This window comes from Thunnus thynnus, chromosome 7 (assembly GCF_963924715.1).
Source record: "Thunnus thynnus chromosome 7, fThuThy2.1, whole genome shotgun sequence".
Taxonomy (NCBI): domain Eukaryota; kingdom Metazoa; phylum Chordata; class Actinopteri; order Scombriformes; family Scombridae; genus Thunnus; species Thunnus thynnus.
Genome location: NC_089523.1, coordinates 26,965,087 through 26,985,791, shown reverse-complemented (window position 1 = coordinate 26,985,791; position 20,705 = coordinate 26,965,087). Strand labels below are relative to the sequence as shown.

The 20,705-nt window shown below is 42.1% G+C and overlaps 1 protein-coding gene across 1 annotated transcript in view; it reads right to left on the bottom strand.

Annotated features, from left to right (window-relative positions):
- The window catches only part of LOC137186362 (lipoma HMGIC fusion partner-like), a 46,408-nt gene extending 27,483 nt beyond the window's left edge, over positions 1–18,925 (bottom strand). The window contains exons 1-2 of the mRNA XM_067595236.1: positions 18,611–18,925; positions 17,171–17,688 (exon numbers count right to left, since the gene is read on the bottom strand). Of these exons, the coding sequence (XP_067451337.1) occupies positions 17,171–17,555 (385 nt within the window). The 5' untranslated portion in view covers positions 17,556–17,688; positions 18,611–18,925. The remainder of the gene's footprint in view (positions 1–17,170; positions 17,689–18,610) is intronic.
- Positions 18,926–20,705: the final 1,780 nt, after the last annotated feature.

Below are 20,705 nucleotides of genomic sequence, written 5' to 3'. Positions count from 1 at the left end.
CAGTTTATGATGCTGGCTGGGAGGCATCAGGAGGAGGGGATAGGAGGGGGGCGGGGGGCGGAGAGGGGGTCTGGAGCCTGTGAAGGTGTTAAAATCCCTCCCACCTTCTCTGGTGGTATGCAAAGATTCCACAAGCGGTTTCCACAGCCCTGTTCCTTTCCACAACCCTCCCCCGGCCTCAGCTCCCATCAACCCTGAGCAGACCCCGAAAGGGAGGTGGAAAGAATGGAGGTAACAGAGCTGAGGAGGAGGAAGAGGCTGATTGAAAGCCATCTGATTTCCACTACTGAATATCTTTACAGATCTGCGGGGTTTTCAGGGATTTGTACCTACAAATGAAGCGAGTGTAGGTGGCAATTCCTTTCATTTCATGTAAATGCTCACCACAGGAAATGTAGGCCAGGAGAGATGAGCAGCCAAAAGATTATCTTATGATCTGCTGAAATCTCCAAAATACAGACACTGACAGTGAGAAAAAGAATAGCTAAATAAAATTATCTGTATACTCCTGAACATTTCAGCAGCACAGACCCATTTTCACTATAATTATATTTTAGAGGAGATCATAATACCTCTTAATGGGAAGGAAAGTCATTGCAACAGACAACTGGTAATGTGATCGTCTACCCATGACTGACACTCAATTCAAATCTTTCTTTAAATGCCCTTATTTCATTACCCCCTAATGTATTCTTTACTCGGTGTGCTCGTGCAGAGAGAGGTGGGGAGAGATGAGGGAAGAGACGGTTAAAGATGAGCTATCTCAAATGCCTCATTTCATGGGTTATTTTTCCTGCTGAAAGAGAAATGTCAAAATTGGGTAATTTCCATGTGATGATTAATCAGCATCTGTCTTCAGTTGAAACAGGCCCTTCGACTCCTTTGCCGCAGAGTTAAGTTGAAGTTTGTTGAAGCTGTGTTTGACTTCCTCTTGAAAGGAACAAACAAGGAGGTCGGCCTCCAGCAGCTTTGTCAGAGGCAACATGTCATTCACTTTGCCACAATTGCAAGATTTTCTGAGTGTACTTGCCAGAGTAAACAACTCACCATAAGGCTGGCCGTCTGTCTACTGCAGCATGTTGGAGCTTTAATGTTAAACTATGTACAGTGTGTGCAAAACATCTGCAGAACTGCTTCCTGTAGGTTTATAGCTCAGACTTTTGTATTTGGTTTTCCTAAAATTTGAAAAATGCTTAAGCAAAATGCCAACAGGGAGGTTTCCAGTCTAGAGTAAAATAAAAATGTGGTTTCAATTTCAAAAATGAATCTGAATATAGGTAGACTCCACGCAAAAACGACTATGAACTGACTAAAGATTTTAAGTCAGACAGTGACGGTAGAGCCTCTAAACTACAGTCAGATGGATGCATTGTGTGACAAAACACAAGCAAACACAGCACACACAAACAGTTCTTTGTCTTCCGATGTCTTCTAATCTTAGAGCAATGGAGAACAAACACGCAGATGGGCGCCATCAGTGGCTATTTCAGCACTGTGTGCATGTGTTTGCATAACTACAAGACTGATTGTTTGCTGTCACCTGGCGACATGACAAAGCTGTGACTGAAATTTACAACAGGAAGAAAATGAAAATATTAAAAAAAAAAAAATTCAGCAAATGTTTATATGTGATATGTGAGCAGCTTTCAAAACAAAAACACAACCAAAGCCTAAGGTAATAACAGGAAACTCCATAAGCCGCACAGCTAGGCAAACTGACTTCCCATGCTATTTGCTCATCGTCACCTCAGTGTGCAAGCGCGGTCACGCCTGCTTGTTGCCTGTGAGGAGGCTGGAGGCTTCCTGCAGGGAAAAAGGTCCATCCTCACTGATTTTCATTTCCACACTCACAGACAGAGCATGGGAGAAGAGACAAGCCACTGCTCTGGTACCCACCTGGTCACCAGATGCAGGCTTCGGGGTTGAGCATCCCCTCGTAGCTCTGCATATGCGAGCACGACCGGACAAGAGTGAGGCTAGCCCCTGCCTGTAGCCTGTCTTGAAGACGGATGAGGCAATGGTGCTGGGCCTGGGGCCCCCAGGCTCCCTGCAGGGACCTCACTATTGGGCTGGTAGATTAGGTCTGGATCACAGTTGACATGCCACAGCAGAATGCAATGGGATTGTGGTGTGGGAGGCTGAAGTGTTTTTCACTACTTCGAAAATGGAATGGCCAACATGTGATCCGATGTTGAGATGTTTATAACCTTTTCATATATATATATCTATACACATCTATCACTGAAGCAATTAGTGAAATAATCGGAAAATTTTCATTATCAATCAATCGTTAAAGTCATTTATCATGCAAAAATGCCAAACATTCAATAGTTCCAGCATCTTGAATGTGATTTGCCATTTTAATCTATTTTATATCATATCTTTGGGACTGTATTGGACAATACAAGCAATTTGAAGAGCTCTGGGAAATGAGCTGCAGCCATGTACATATCAATACTGAATTATCAAGAAGAACCATTGTACAGCTTTTCATTGTTATTGTTGGCTATTAGTACATACAGTAATAACAACAGATCCAATTGTTTCGTATTATCACTGGGAAGACCACATTAGCAGCCACTCAAGCAACAGAAGCCCATTTTCCCCATGTTCACCTCACCCCCCCCCCCACACCTATTACCGCTTCCTTCAAGATATATAGCCGGCCATATACATGCCAATGAATCACAGTCCTGCTCCGCACGTGACACGTTGCCCTTGGTTAGGCGTTACTTCTCAAGCTCAAGGTCTAACAACAGGGTAATTATCACAAAGTGCTGAGATAGAGGAGGATGTTAGAGGATGATATGTTTAGCCGACACGCGAAGGGGGTTCCTTAATTGCCAGCCACGCGGTGTAGGATCAATCATTTTGTGGATTTTTAAGACAGAAGATAAAAGAAAAAGGTCAATCGCTGGATGTCAGAAAAAGCACAAGAAGTGCTGCATGACGGATTTTTTTAACTGTTAGGAGAAACAGTATAAAGCACATCCAGAGTACACAGCGTGGGCAGCAGATAGTCGCTCACCATCACAAGTGACAAATAGTGGCCCGTTGGTAGCGCAGGAGAGGATGTAGATCTCTTTTCGCAGATCAATAAGTCCTGCAGACACCCCTGTCATGTATCCGGCTCTGGTGCCTGTTTGTGTCTGAGTCTCCACCCTGTGCTGTCCCCTCAACTGCCACTCTCCCCCCATGTAACTGCCCGCAGGGCTCGCCAAGAGGGAGAAGAGCACATTCAAAACAACAAAGCTTTGAGCAAGGACACTACCGGGCTCCCAGCTGACGGATCTGAGCTTTGATCATGATTACAGATTACTGTGGCTCAGGGCAGGTGTCTTCCTGACTCAGCGACACCCTGCTGAGAGCCCATCAATAAGCAGTGGGAAGGATGACAGTTTGAATACTTTGCCTCGAAGACAACACACCTTTAAATCCCTGTGATACCTCTGTACAAGCTGTCCGCTTTGAATTGTTGTTTTGTTCAGTTGTCTTCCAAGAAAGAGGATGTTTGTGAAAACCCAGGGGAGCTTCTGACTAGATTTCAGAGAGGAAACTCTTTTTTTTTTTCCACGAAGGGAATCACAAACCCTTGCCCAAAGGGGTTTAAGAGCACCACGCCCCGGTTACTTCGTCCCATTTATGTATCTGGTTTTCTTATCAAACCATAAGGGTTTTTATACAGCGCTTTATTGACTAGCAGCTATCCCTCTGTCACATGTTGCAGCAGTGAAAACTATTCTGCAGTAACTCAGCTGAGAGTAGCCTAATTGTAAAACATCAGTGCCTTTCTCGCTTCGAGTTTGGAGTGGTGTATGTGTACTCTAAATGCATCTTTTCAAACTGAATGTAGCCGCCGGGGGAAATCTCCACGCACCAGTTGCCAGTAGCTGGCCAACAACTGCTCAGGAAAAAGTGTTCAGCTTCTCTCAAATCTTTCTTTTTGTAAGCGTCTCTGGAGGATAGAGAACAAAGCTTTGGCTTGACCAGTAACTATATATTTGCCATCTTTCTTTAGTATGAGCTTTCTTTTGGACTGAGAGCATGAAGAAGAGGCAGAGAATGTGAGATTCACACCAGCACATGAAAGCTCCAAACCCTTGGGAATACAATCCTTTAAAATAATAAGCTGTCAGATTTTCCTTTGAAACCTTTGACATTTCATTTTGGACTGTTTTTCTTTTCTTTTTTCCCTCCTTGTTAAACCACATATTTTTAATCCTGAATTTGCAGTGAAAATAGTCATATTAATACTTCACTCAGTTACAGTATATATGACTACTAGCACCTTTAGAGGGAAACTCCACCCTGAAACACTTGATGCTCTTTCAAAAAGACGGCTTTTTTCAGTTAAATTCAGGCTGTTTTCCTGTTGCTTTGGTCAAGATCAAGTGTTTGTACGACTGCACCATCATTCAACACTCAGACCAACAGAGATGCATTGTAGAATAGACTGACATACCATTTTTTTTCTAACAGAGCAGACTGCAGAGTGGCCACTTGATTTTCATTAAGAGGTACAGCTCTTGCTTTGCAGTCGATCCAGAAGTTGCTCTAACCATACAGGATGCATCAGCCAAGATACATAATAAAATCCTCCTCTTATCCTAGAGGACATTTCCAGCACAGATCAACAGCCAGCCAGTCCACATGCTTCTCAGCTGTTTCTCTGCTTTTTGGACAGACAAAATAGTGGATAACTCATCTTCAACTGCATTGCCTGAGGAAGTGGGAGCTAAATGATCTCAGAGTTCCAGACACACTGGAGGCTGGAGGGGAAGATGCTGAGATAATAATGGACATTTACTGCCCAAAACCTAGCAGGGTATTGCAAGGTCTTTGTGCACCGCACAGCTGTCTCTGCTTTTATTGACATTTTGTGTATGCAGCCAGGGTCAGTTTACCGGATGGCTTACAGACTAACCTTGATGTCACTGCTGTTCATGGGTGATGTGCAGTGTAACTACTGAATGACGGATGCCAAACTTGCCTGCTTCTATAATAGCCACCTCTGCCTCCACCTCCACCTTACATGGCAGAGCTGATGCAGTTACAGGAGTGGAAAAAACAATATTGGGTAACATATCATTTTAGGACCAGTCGACTGTGGAAGAAACACATCAGCGTAACATCAAATCAAAAATCAGATATCAAAACAGGCAATCAAAACGGTACAACCTACACGTTGTCCACTCAGCTGTGTGACTGACAGTCTGCACCGTGTTATCAGCAGGCCTGAGTGCCTGTGACTTCTCGGCTTCTATTATCTTCCTCTTTGCACATGACGAGCCATTCGGCATCCATCATGAGTCAGGCTGAGTGCTCTCTGTTTGAACAAAAAAAGAAAAAAAAAAAAAACACACACACACACACACACACTCCGGACAGCCACTGACTCTGTGGTTATCTTCAAATGTCAGATGGTGAAACACATCATGGTCAGGCTGAAACATGTTGAGCAGAACAGCTTTAGAGGACTTCACCACTTGATCCAGCAGCTTTCACAGAGATTCAGTGATGTTAGGAAAAATAACATCAACTTCTAACCTGCTATCACTTTGTCAAAACAGTTCAGCCAGCTACTGAAACTATGTTGTTATGATAAGCAATTAGCCGGATCTCTTCTTTTCTCTTATTTGTATAATTTCCTCCTGAAATAATCACATCAAATACGTTCCTTGTGAATGAGCCAAATTGAATTTGAAAGGAAACTCTGACAATTTTCTTACGAAAGCCGTATCTTCAGTTTTCATGCATTTACATGCTCTGCCAGAGACACAGGAGGCAGCAGGAGGAGGGGAGGGAAGGGAGTCGCCCTGCGGGGAATGCCAACAAAAGGACCAACACTGGAGTAGCACTATCAGGACGGTCATGATAGTGACACATTCACTAATGATCAAGTCTTAGCTGGCGGTGCAGGAGATAAGTAGATCTGAGTGATATCACTGGCAGCAGAGCAATACCGTTCAGCTCCCAAGGGCTTGGCTCCACATATGATCACTCTGTAATTACAAACCCTCCATTCTGCTTCACCTTTACAGGTGACACCCTTGTCTTTAGTCATCTGTTAAAAGCCCGCTGGTTTCCTTCCAATTTGCCCGTGTAATGATGCTCACATAGAGGCAGATTCAGACTACAACACTAGAGTGTAGAGACTGTAATAAGATTCATGCATTTCATAAAAAAATCAATACTTTTTTTTTCAGATGTTGGATACTAGAACAGCTCAGACACAGGCAGGAAAAAAAAAATTTGATTCCATTTTCACTTTTGAATGGATTTAGATTACTTTGTCTTTGCGACAATTTATTTAAAATAAAAGCCACAACACAAAGCAGACAAATGATGGTGGTCAGTGTTTGCATTATCTTTGGAGCCATTCACTGAAGATTGGTGTTTTCATTATGTTGGCGAGTCTATAAAGCCTGAGAATAACTCATATTTAATCATTTCGATTCATCCACACCATCTCCCGCTAGAGACATCAACTCATGAGCCAGCTAAAGCAAAAGCTGGAATATGTGATTAAAAAGCCCTGGGTTCAGTCATAGTATGGCTCTAAATCACACCAAGGAAAAACTTTCTGTAATATTTTGGCGTTACTGTAACTAGAGCCAGGTTGCTGTTGCCATGGGGACCCATAGTAAGCAAGCCTATGGGCGAGGACCTGGATGTAGTTGGCTTGTCAGGCCTGGGAGAACAACACCGGGGGGGGGCCTCAGACTAGTCCAGGCCCAGAATTAGTGCAGAGAGCAAAGTCACTCAGCTGGATCAAAGAGTACCTTTGTTCCCATGCTCCCTTTTGGAAAGAAGCAGAACTCTCAGCTCTCGCTTTTCATTTCAGTTTCAGTGATATTTTGTTTCTGTCTAACCACAAAGAGCATGTACAAGAAAATAAGGGAACACAGTAAAGAGAATATGTGACTAATGGTAATAAAGTGCATGAAAGTGGCGGATGAAGAGGCGGAGCGGGCATAAAGGGCAGATTGTCTTGCTAATGTTCTATGCTCTTATAACAGTTGAGGAAAGAGATAAGGTATCAGTGCCGATATCATTATCCCCACCTACTGTACAGCTATTTGTAAACTTCATCTGACCCGACTTGTCAAAGCAAGTTCCTTAGATTCAGACTCCTCTGCTTTTTTATTAGCAATTTATGTCTTACAACAACTGTTCTGCAGGGCATTTTATAATAACTTCCAAACCTCAGACAGCTCCTTACAGCTCTTCCACCAAACAGTTTTACACAACAATCCTATATATGGCAATCAGCTCTTGCTGATCTTCATAAACACATACAAATATGGGTAGAGCATGTCTTCTGTGCTGTTTATAGTCTCCTCGAGGTCTCTGTGAGATGAAGCTCACTTTGTGCATTCCAGAGACCTTGTGTTATGCTTTCACAGGGCTGCATTTTGGACGGAGTCTCTCAAAATACATCCGTCCACTCAGTCGCACAGCGAGCATCCCATCTCCGGGCCTCTTATTCCAGAGCACTTTCACAGCCTGTGTCTGCTGGTGAGATAGGGCAAATGTCTGACTTCAAGCTCTTTTTTGCTGAGTTTTGTTTATGTCTTGCTGTTGCCGCTGAATTTTTTTTTTTTTTTTTTCTTTCGGGTTCACAGGATGGTCAGTCAACAAGGAGCTGCTTAACTGTTGAGGCTTGACTATCTGCTCGTGGAGAGTAAAAATAGACTTTGGGAGATGAAGAGACTATCAGCAGAACGGTGGTGTTTTGTTTCTTGAATCTACAGGCAACTTGTAGCTTAACTTGTTTATCTTGAGCTACAGACCACTGACCGCTACAGGACTCTGGGGATTTCTCCAAATGTTGTGCTGACCCTCCCACTCTCCCCGTCTGTGCTTTAGCTCTGCAACCCCATGCTGCTGTGGAAACCAGATCCTATAATGGGAAGAGCCCACCCAACTGCTGCTGACCAGCTGGAATGAGAGTCTGGGAAGTAAAGCAAAGCTGGAATCACACTGTGTCGCCTTCCACCCAAACACTAAACCCTCCCCGGTCTCCGCAACTACAGCCATGGGCCACAAAATGGAGATTACTGTTCAGCTTCTGTCAGCCTTACAAAAACTGAAGCATGCACACTTTTTTTTTTTTTCCTGAGACATAATTTCATGCGGCACAATTACAAGGTTGTCAGTTTATGATAATGACGGAAGTGACATTTTGCTTATTACTATGCCAAGGTGCCTTTGATGGTGTGCGAGGCTTCAAAAAAAGCCCACAATGCACATTTGACTCTTTCAAATGAAGTGTTATTTGTATTGATCACTAAACACACAAACACTCATTCTCTCAAGGGTCTTGCCGCATCTAATTTATATAATGTGAATTCATAACGGAAAAATCCTTGCCACTGTTAGCATTCACAAACACACAAGCTAAATATAGATTTTGGCCCATTGCTGTAAAAGACAACACAAGGAATGCTGTGAAAAGTACTCAATTCAAACACTTTCTCTTGTGCAACACATGCAAGCATGCCTCTCAAATAAAACTTGTGGCAGTGCTGAGAATGGAGAAGTCGGGGCTGGGTGGAGTGGGGGTGGGGGGGTGGGGAGCAGGGGGCAACAGAATATATTTACCTCAAATTCCCAGCATTCCTTAAGGCAGACAGGAAAAGCAGGCCCTGGCCTCGGCACACGCGACATTAATACACTAAACCACTTCCAGACTCAAAGGAACGCAGTGAGATACAAGAACAAGAAACAGCTTTAATGCATGCTAATGTCACCAAGTCATTAACAGACTGTGGTGTCTCATGACAGACAAATGGATGTGCACAGGTGACGCCCGTCCTCCTCTGATCTGATCTTCAGCTGTCTTTTACGCCACCTTCACCTGCCCCTTCTGTCTAACAGCTTGGCTTCATGTGTCTGAGTGACCCACTGAGGGACAAGGTTTCTCTTCTCTTCCAGAGCTGCACACTGACCCTGATCTAATTCAGGGTATAATTAACTGTAGTGTTAAAGGCACAGCGCCTGTGAGACTGTAAAACAGGGCATGAATACTGAGCAAACTACTTTATCCCACAGGACTCAAATCCATTCCATCCAATCCATACTTATTCATTTATTCAGCCGACTCATGGCCTCTGACTCCCTATGAGATGTATAACGGGTCAAACGTGGGCTTTCCATCTTCTTCATACCTAATTAGACATAACATGTGGTGACGTTCTGGAAAACAGTTTTTTTTTTCTTGTTTTGTCTTTGTGTTTCTGTTCAAAAAGTAGGGTTTACCTGCTACAGAAACAAGGACTCAAACAAGGCTCAAACCACATGAAAAGGGGTTTATTCTTGTATTCCTACCTGTGAACTATTGCTTACTGTAAGTACAGGCTGGGGCAGCGACATCAGACATGCCCTCCGCAATGTGTGTCACCGGTGATACAGAGAAGCGGAGCCTCCACCATCTGTTAAGCATCTGTCTACGCGGTGATTCATCCATTCACACATATACAATGCTTTAGGTGTCATTGGCAAAGACGTGATATGTCTTCACAATTACTTTTCTGTCTGCTTCTCCGTCTCTCTTAAACCAGAGGAGAATGTCCTGGGTAATAATCTTAGAAAACAAACAGTTTTCAAAGAAATTAGGTCCCAGGATTCTGGGGTGCGACTAACGATTACTTTCATTATCAATGACACTGTCAATTACGTTTTGAATTGATTAATTTCCCAGAGTCCAAAGTGATGTCTTCAAATTGTTTGTCCAACCAACTGTTCAAAGCTCAAATATATTCAATTTACTATGATATTAATAGCAGCAAATCCTCATATTTGAGAAGATGGAACCAGACAATGTTTGTCATTTTTGCTGGCTAGATTACTTCAATTACCAAAACCATCAACTAATCAATTCATTGACTAATATTTGGACTTGGCACCACCAAAATGGTCAGGCAAACTGTCAGACTTTCCTGCTCTCTTTTTTTTTTTTGGCTACATTAATGCCAGACACGACTGCAGACACACCAGACACGTTTTCTGGAACAGTTCTGTTCCGAGTGACAAAAACAACCCGATATGCAGCACGCCTGCTACTATGGCAGTGAAAACAATGACTTAACAGAGGAACAGACTGAAATAACCCTTCTGTCTGTCCTTTGGTTCCCCAGACTTCCTGTTTGACAAAACTAAATCCCTGTTGATGCTGGGCTTTCCGCCCTGTTTCTCTCTGTTTCTGTCTCACTCTCTTTTTTTCTTCCGTCCTCTCTTTCTGTCTTTCTGGCTGAGTCCAGGTCCACTCTTCGGGTCACTGGGTGCTGGCCCAATCTATTCTTTTTCAGCTCGCATCAGACAGCAATGTGCACAGCCAGTAAGAGAAGGAGAAGGGGAGCGAGCGAAAGAGATGGAGAAGGAGAGGGGAAGGACACAGAGGGGTGGGTAGAAAGCAGAACTGGGGGAAAGGTGAAACAAGCCTGAAATAGAGAGTTAAAGACTGAGAGCACCGCAAATAATACTGTAGTAACCTGAAAGGAGAGGGGCAGAATAGGAGGTGTGAGTTCATCCTGAGAAAGAGTGAAGGGTGAAGGAGAAAGATAAACCAGAGTGTTGGAGAAAATAGACTGCCTATGGCGCACAAGCTATGTTTCCCTGCTCTTTGACTCCAAACACCCTTGTGGTGGTGTTGGTGGGGGTTCGAGGGAACTGTATGATGAGCAAAAATAGCTGCCAGGCTGAATGAGCACATTACAGTGTTGCAAGAGTGGCCTGCACTTTAGGTGATCAATCAATCCAGCGGGAAAGACGTCCACTTTATAACCATCAGCGGCCGGAAACATAAGCAATGAAGAGCAAGATAACGTTCTAAAAACCATTACACGAGGTTCTTGTCTGTAGTGAAATGGACTGGCTTTCTCCACTCAAACATATGGGCCAGTGCTATCTCATTAGTCTTACGCAATGCCTACATGGCAGATCGGACAGCGTAGTCCATCATCATCACATCAGACTGGCAGGCCTACAAGGAGGAAGGAATACAGATAGGTTTTTGGAAGTAAAAGGATAACATGGTGCGTCGGGACATATTTACCCATCGCCCGGAAATGTCTTGTGATCCGACACCATTAAACAATGACTGTCAAGAAACACTGCTCCAGACAGAATACTCCCCCTGAAAGATGAGCTCTTCATCCCAGAGCCTTCCTCATATGGATGTGATTTAATTTTGTTGTACCTCTTGAAAATGAGTGCTGGTGGTGAGAGGGGAGTGGAAGCACACATTCTGGGACTGGGTGGGATCCAGCTGGCAAGAACTTACAAAGCCGACACAAGGACAAAGCTCCTAGCTGTGCTGGTATGGCTCTCAAACAGGACAACACACTCCTGTGCCAAATAGCCCTTGGCAACATTATGGAAGCCACAATGGCAGCCCCATCTGTAAATTATTTCCATGTCTTTAAATTTATCACTTTGACACACACTTTCAGCTACAGAGGTAGAGCAGACAGATGTGGTAAATTGAATTTCATCTGGCATGAACAACACATGACCGAGATATTGTATTTCAAGTTGGCTGCTACAGGTTATATCTGGGGAAATAACAGCAAGTGGTACGCTTAAAACAGAGGCGATCTTGATTGAAATAAACCTATAGTTGAACGTATTTCATGTGTGTATTCTCTCTGTGGCTTCATATTGTTCATTTACTGACATTCCACACTAGTGTGGGCAAACAACATGTTGGCAGAGAGTTGTAAACAGCCAATCAACCAGAAAACGAAATGGAGAAGCTGTCCCAGAAGGCAACACAGCCAATTATTTGATATTTCAGATCAACTGCGGCTTGAGCGGAGGCTGTTGTGGGAAGTATTCAACCAGCTCAGCCAACAAGCCTGTGCACACTGCGGAGGCTGGAACCAGTACATCGCATTGTTTCCCCTCACAAGCGTGTCCTTTTGTTAAGAGAGAAACAGTTAAGTCTAATTTTAGGACTTTCTTGTTCTACTCACTTTTCTCATTTCACCTATTCTACTAAAACCAAAAGCTTTGCAACTGGTCAAAAGATAAATGTTTGTCAAATTAATTACAAGTTTGTCATGTCATTCTGAAAAAATCTCACACGGGAGCTTCAGAAAGTAGAAATGCCGGCGAAAACCCACATTTTTCTGATCTCATTTCATCAAAGAACTGTCAGAACCCAGGGGTAATATTTAATGTAATAGACATTAAATGTCTCTAATCAATAATAAATGCTCTTAGCCTGTCCCACAGTCATGGCAATGAATTTTCCTCCAAAAAACTGCAAAGAGATCTCGGTGCCTCTCCCAAGAATGACAGACAAAATTAGAATCTATAGATTCCCTGCTGACCACAACCTTCCCATATGGCAGTGAAATATGCTGCGTTGAGCTGTTTCAAACTTTTTTTTTTTTTTTACATCCCTTGGGGAAGCTATACCTCATAGGTCCACAGCTCCCCCTGAACGGTTCGTTTCCTACATACCATCCCAACAAACTCATCGAAAAAGGCCAAGTACAGCCAGTCATCATATTGTTATTTCACCTTCAGTTTCAAGGATACAGCAGTTCAACACATTCTCAATAAAATATACCCTATATCTATATCATTTTTACCAAGAGTTAAAATAATTTCAATCCAGCTGACATTCTCCGCAGGTCAGGACGATATTTTAAAAGATATTTCAGGCATGTTTTGGAACAATGCTTTATCGCTGCCTCTCCTAATATGACTAGTGGTGTTATTTTAGCTTCAAATGCTGCAAATCAAGCTGTGGGACGTTTGTTTTTTGGATCACACCAGTTATATTTGATTGGTTGTCTTAAAAGGGTAACTGGCTATAGTTGACATTAACATACATTGGGTGGACATTTACTATTAATGTTAAAAAGAGTTAAAAATCAGCAAACTTCACAGCCTACTATTCTCTGTTCTTAGGCCTAAACAATGCTGTGTTGGATTTGATTATTCAAAAACAACCCCCTGGCTTGAAATATTTCAGCTTTCATTCTACAGCAAAGAGGTATTTCTGAAATTCAGATGCTCTTTTGTTGATGCTATACTGTAGAAACACATCCCATTGTCTCTTCTTATTTAGCAAACAACAGCACTAATTAGTCCTTTGTTATCTTTGGAAATGGAGCGCCAAGGATTGTATCAGGTGTGAGAAAAATTAGATCACACTACTCTGGTTTTGTTTTGCGGCCAGTGTTTGAATTATTTTGAGATTTTTCGTTTAAACTATAGCTGGGCTTGGAAGCTGGCTACACCACAAGCCTATTAATCCCTTAAAGCCAGTCGCACACTCCATGAATTAGACTGTCTCAGACGAGTTTTTGAGATCTGAGACAAAATCTTGATGTCGGAGCCAAGTCAGAGCACAGCGCCATCGTGGAAATCTGTTTGGTGTGATCGGGTCAGAGAGGCAGTCTGAGCCAGGGATTGAGCCGTTTCAGACATCTGCAGATTTCAAACATATTTGAAGTTTTTCACTGCAGATTCTGCAGCGCTTTGTAGTGTTCGAGTAAGATATAAGGCCGATTAAGAGAACAATAAGCAGCAAAGCCAATGAAAGAAAATCAAGTAAAAAAAGAAAGTAGTAGTGAAGTCTTACTTCAACAATAAAATACATGTAACAAGGATATTAAACAATGCACATTCTAGGTATAGCTATTTTAACAGGCCTTTACAATTTACCTCTTGCTCTCTGCAGCACAACCCTGCATTTCCCAACCACTCTCTTTTCCAAATCTGGCTGTATTTGTCTCTTTTTCAGCATAAGTTCAGACAAACTCCTTTGATCTGGCCTTCTTTCTCAAACTCCACCAGCACCACAGGCATGTGATGTGGTCACATTTTAATTTCCATTAAAAAAAAACAAAAAAAAACAGAAATATTGAAAGGAGCATATCAGTGTGAAAAAAAAGCCCATTAGAAACTGACTCGGTGAGGCCCCTGGATCCCATTGCTATCCCTAACATTTAATTGGTGCAGACCAGTCATCCCATCACAGGGCCCGTCAAACTGTCACTCATCATGAGGCAATCAAAGAGCAAACTGTCAAAACAAGACTACTTGTCAGGTGCAGAGAGGAAAGAGAAAAAAAAAATAAAAGAGGACATAAAAGCATATATTAACAGCAGCTTATCATGCCATGGGGGAAATATAGCATATGTAAAAATGTACATAAGAGTTCTTAAATCATGACTGTCGAAAACAAATGTTAAATAGCTTTCTTCCTGCTGTGTGCAGATCTGCTTGGGGTACCCGAAAAGACAAGGCAAGGCTTTGCAAGGGGGGGGGGGGAATCAAAATCCCTAACAACCAAATCCAAGTCAAGAATCTTTTAAAGTCTGAACCTCCCGTCTGTGCCACAGTCGTTTAGAGTCTGCACCGCTGCATAACTAAACTACAGCAGAGGCAGTTGTTTAATGTAAGCAGCACAGAGATCTCAAGTCTTTGATTTATGAGCCAGAACAGTCTCATACTCTCATACTCACACTCTAGCTTTCTGGCCTGTAGAGGAAATCTGGGCCTTTGCCATTGGCAATTAACCAGCTCTGGAACAACTTGCCCACAGCGAACTGGGGAAAAAAACATCATTATAAGAGGAAAACAACAACACTAGCAACAATAATAGTTATCGTTAAAATTATTCTTTGTCAGCTAATGAGATAAACTGCTGATAAATCCTTTCAGTTTTAATCTATTTCATGGGATTGAGATAAATTGCAGGGAGATATAAACTGGATATTTTACTTGTGGCAGCCCAGAGGCCCCGGACGCTCTGGTAAGACACTCTTCATTAGTGGATAACAAAAGCAGCAGAGGAAACACAAAAGGAGGATGACACCGGCATCAGACGAAGAACCGTGAAGCTCCTTTGCATTTGGTGAATTCACATGCGATGCCTCACCGACTGTACGCCTCATTTACTCCCGCTCCCCGTTCCCGCTAATTGCTGAGATCAGATCATACGTATCTCTCAGCACACATTTCGGGTTTTCTCCCTGTGGATCTCTATTTCTCGGTGAGGTTCTCGGTTAATAAGTGAAAGCAGAATGATTCAATCATCAGGTATGCTGTCTTCTCTCTCTCTCTCTCTCTCTCAACTTCCATGCCTGCCTCGACATTGCTACACTCTTTGTAAGTGGTAGAAGACAATACGGGGAGCAGCCCACTAAGCTTCCCAATCGTGTCACTTCCAATTAGCCCTTCTGAGACATCTCTGCCCTTTGCTTCACTAGCGTTCAAGTTTAAAAAGATCTGAACGGTGCCCCTTGTATTGTACTGCGCCTTACTTTGCTTTCCCTCCATCTGAATTCAAGCGTATCTGGATTTGTGACTCTACGAAAGAGAGAAATCGTAAGAAAGACAGACAGAGATTTTTTAATCCTATAACCAAAAATAGCAGCTTGCTATAATGCTATATGTATGGGGTTGCTGTGAGCTTAAAAGGAGCTCTCCTTACATAAAAGTGCACATTTCTGAATAAACCAGCAAGCCTTCACCTTAATCATCTTCCATATTATACATCATTAATACTGATGTTTCTAAGTAGCTAAGCCTTTTAGAACTAGGACATGGTGCGTTGTGGTGGTCCTCTGAAGATTTATCCTTCCGAAAAACCTGGCAGCTCTGTCAAATCTGCCTGCAACCTGCTTTTCTGTCACATCACTTTTTAAAGCAAAACTGAAGTGGTGGGGATTGTAAATAGCAGAGTGGTGAGCCACAGTATGTGAGCAAACGTTTTGGAGTTAATGAGAGGGCTCAAGCACCGCAGCTTCTTAAACTAGGGCAGAAAAACTTGCAGCTTCCATGGAAGACTTCCCTCAGACCTCACATCCCGGGAGAATACATGTGCAAAACCAACAGTACACACAAACAAAAGCCGGTGCCGTGCAGAGCCGTGTCCATTTACCGTAATGAAACAAACAAACAAAAAAAAAAAGGCGCTTTCACGGCCGGAGCTTAAACCGGGACGGGACTCTATTTTTTGCAAAGACAAACGTGCAGAGAGAAAGGGCGTGGGTTTCTTTTCAACTTGAAGGGGCGCACTCTGGATCAAACCCAGAGCAGAAAATCACACTGACATATTTTGGGCATGCTTCTGGCCTAAATGAACCTCAATTTTCCATCATTTCATCTGTTTACCTAAAAACAAAAGGCATAAATTTATGCCAGAAGTCTGCAGCACATAAAAGAGAGAGAGAGGGAGGGAGTAAGGAAAATGATTGGTCAGAGTAAGATACAGAAAGGTATTATGAAACTCAGCTCTACTATGATGGTTTTTCTTTATTAATTTATACGTTCTACAATATTTACAAAATGTGAGCCCAATCCAAGTGTTCTTAAATGAGAAGGGCTCCGTTTTTTAAATGTTTGACCAATGAATTTCACAAAATGTGTACAAAAAACGAATTATCACAATATTCTATAAAATATGTATCTATTGCAGAACCGCTACCTGCATTTTTCATCAAAATCTACACCTTTGCAGCCAACAAACTGCAGGGAGGTTCATGTGACATCTACTACTCTGGAGAGTATTATAGAGAATTTTCAAACATTCTTCAAATATTCCAAAAAAAAAAAAAAAGTTCAAGACAGCAATGTGTAGAATAAGTTTTAAACTGCAGTTATGAAAAATGTAAACCGATCCACCGTCATAAAGTGAGTAACGTGACCAACATCTCACTGGGAGACTATTCATTTCCTGTGGAGCCGAGTATCTGAGGAAACAACAGCTTTTCTGGCCCAACAGTGGGTTTGTTGGCCAAGAAAAGTTGGCCAGAGGTAAAATTTTCATGGTTAACAAGATTTCTATGCCTCCTTGTTTCCTTACTAATGTGATTTTGTTTCATGAACAAAAGTTCTGTTGGGCAAGTGCAAATCAAATTTGATGAGAAGGTAATTACAGCCATTAAACCCCCCTCACTTCTCTATAAACACCTATAACTTTATAGTCATAGAGAAGGTGTAGTTTTCCCCCTTGTGTTTCAGTGCAAAACAAAGCATTGAAAAATATGCAACGTGACTCTTCAAAACATGATCTTCATATGCATTCAGAGCTTCTGCACTGCACACAGTTGGTCAGAACAGAGCGACTCTCTGACCACACTGTGAACGCAGGGTCAATGTTGGTTACAGGCACACGCGCACACACACCTCAGAAACATAAACTTACCACCAACAAACTGGATGCCTCCAGCCACACGGCCGATTGTACGTGAGATGAGGTCAGAGATGCAGCAGCCCATGAGTGCTGTGAGCGCCACCAGAAGGAGGAGGCCACATCCCACGCCCGTCACTACTGTGCAGATCCTCCACTCCAGACTCGGGATGCCGTGGAACGAGGCGTAGCGCCCACACTGCTCCAGCATCACTGTGGCCTGCCTCTCCTCATCCCGCACCGGATAGGAGCAGCGTCGAAACGTGCCAAAGGACACTGGCTTGTCCATCTGTGTCCCCAGCAGCCAGTAGGGCATGAAGAAGCCAACACAGGAGGCAGCAGCACAGAGCAGGGACAGCATGGCCCAGATAACACCCGTACATGTCAGACTAGACGCCATGGTAAACAGTCTGCGAACAGTTCACACAGTCACTGAACTAACAGCAGTTATATGAGCAGTCGCAGTGTTTTGGGAAGCCTTGCAGTGAGCATTTAACACTAGCAGTCTTCACCTTCTCAGTGACTCCAGGTCCCTGTCAGGAGAAAGAGAAACAACCAGATTTAGCAATGACAGAAAGATCATTTATGATTATAAAGTTTTTGGCTTTTGGAGTGACATAAGGAAATAACAGATTGATTGATTACTCATTAACAGACCTTCAATAATAATACAGTCAAGAATGACTTCATGAGGTTTTGTGACTCATTGTTGATTAGTTAGATCCGGTTTTCTGTAAAGTCCTTTGTGGCTTAAAATGAAGCCAGTAAGTAGAGTAAATACAGCTGACCTGATTTAATAAAATAGACACAGTTATCCAATATAAATCCAATACAATAATGATTTAATTCACAGAATATTGAACACAAGCCAATAATTAATCAACTGAATAGTTTCATAAGCTGCTTATTACCCATCTTACTTAGGCACGGTTCTTTAAGATTTTTTCTATTTATTACCCAGTGGAAATGATAAGAAGTAACAAAAAAATCTTAGCCAGTGTTTCACCACATTCAGCATCTTTAGGACACAGATCAATATGCATATTAACATCCCAACAGCTTGTTATTGGAACAACAGGAAATATTGGGTATAGCTGCTGACAATGTAGCCTAGATTTATACAGAAAGCAACGGAAACCATTGTAATGATAATAAACTTTAAAATGATATTATACACACAGCCCTACAAAAAAACAAAAAACAATACAGTATTTAACATATTATGGGAGTACTTTATGATGCCATACAAATATCTATTAATTACCATGAAGCCAATGGAAATTGGAGATTTAGTTAACCAAACATAAAAGTCCCTGCAGGAACAGAAAGTGATTTTTTCGCTAGGGGTGACCTCAAGGAACCTGCTGTGTTATCGCAGTGCTTACACTGTCGGAATGTGAATAATGAAAAGAAAGGCAAAGAAAGGGAAAGAGGAGAAAGAAGAAGAACGCTTACATATTGGGAGACCTCTGGAATACGGTGCGCTCGGTGTACACTGAGAGGTTATTTCCATCTGCGGACTCCAGCTGTGCGGGGTCTCAAAGCAAACTTTTCTTCAGTCGAGGAAACGGGGAAAGAAATGCGTTCGAGCTAAGAATGTAAATCCAAAAGTAACTGCAGGATCCGTTCACAAATCACTTTCTCCTCATCAATACATTTTAACCGAGACGATGATCAATTATTCACTCCTGTGCGGTGCAGAAGAAACGTGCGGCGCTGACTGACTGCTCTCCTGTTTCAACATTCCTGCTCTAAGAGAGAGAGAGAGAGAGAGAGAGAGAGACGTGGAGAGAGAGAGAGAGAGAGAGAGAGAGAGAGAGAGAGAGAGAGAGAGAGAGAGCGAGAAGAGAGAGAGAGAGCGAAAGAGAGAGGGGCGGGGAGGGGGGCGAGTCACTGAAACACTCTCGGTAGGTGACCATCAATCACACAAATCCCCACCCAGGGGCTGGACTCACCGCTACTATCATTCCCTACATGCTTCTGGTGCGTTCATGGATACCTCGTAAACTCCTATAGCTACGTTTGGAAATAATAGTCATGATTCGTGCAGCCTTAATGTTGTGTTGCTTTAGCCAAAAGTGATAAAAGTATTGGTAATGTATTAGTGTTAGTACGCATGGCATAAGTATTAGTAGCCATATCTAAATCCCTTAATTGAGAAAATGTAATGTCAACATATTTTATAGATAGATAGATAGATAGATAGATAGATAGATAGATAGATTTTTGTGTTACAGCAGCAGGTTATCCATATAAATATACTTAAATATACATATTAATACTAGAAGAGAGAAATATATATCTATAGAAAAATAAACACAACAAATAACAATAAAATAAAATAGCTCAGAACAAGAATATTAGAAAAAACTTAAGCGTACACTATAAATATAATAAACTGTAAAATATAAACATGCTATATACATTTGACAAGTGTGCAAAGTTGTTGAAGTTTTAAAAATGCAATGAGGTGGAGCAGGAGTATAAAAATGTGCAAATTCACAATGAGCAAAGTTATTGAGGGAGCAAAACAGAGTAGAAATTGGTTGAGACAGAAACTATAAAGCTGAGAGTTCTCTCTGAGGTGTTATAGAGAGTTATTGCTCTGGGAAGGAAAGATTTCCTTTGTCGGCCCTTGTGACCATGAAACTGAACTAGTCTGTCAGAGAAAGTGCTCCGCTGTCTGTAGCCAGTAGGTGGTGGAGAGGGTGGTCAGGATTATCCATAATGGATCACAGTTTGTTCAGTGTCCTCCTCTCCACCACAACTTCAAAGGTGTCTGGTTTGCAGCCAATTACGGAGCCGGCTTTCTTAATGAGTTTATTAAGTCTGTCGGTGTTGCTGGCTCCAAAGCTGCAGCAACGTACAGTGCACTGGACACAACAAGGTGGTAGAAGATGTGCAACATCTTGCTGCACGTGTTCAAGGATCTCAGCTTCCTCAGTCTTCTCAAACCCTTCTTATTATCTTCTTAATTAGCCTCAATGTTGGTCTTAATTCAGTCTGTTGTCAATGTGAACACCCAGGTTCTTGTAGTCCTCCATATATCACACCTTACTAGTCAGTAGGTTGACTGAAATTCAAATGGATGAGTTTTTAATTTCATATCATTTTGAAAAACAGGAAAGACTTTTAGAGATCAGGTCATGGCTTATAGGACTATGGTGCATGGTGACAGGATACTAATGAGTTTACTGTAGCTATCAACTGCAATGGTTCCTTGAGTCATTGTATTGTAGATCATATCATATGGATTTGGACATGTCGGGGTGTGTGCTCTGATCTAATTTGGGGTTCAAAGATGTTGTCTGTCTTGGTATTAAACATCTTCAGGCAGTGTTGGAAATAATCAGTTATCTTTGGCATTCAGAACAGAATTAAAGGAAGGTTTTTGGTAAAAAAAAAAAAAAAAAAAAAATTAGTTGATTTAATCAGCACGATCCAATTTTTAATTATCTGAAAAAATATAACATTTATGGAGCTGAATTTACAAGAACAATGCAGTCTTGGAATTGGGTTAAGAAAATCACTGAGTTCCTGAAAAACCATA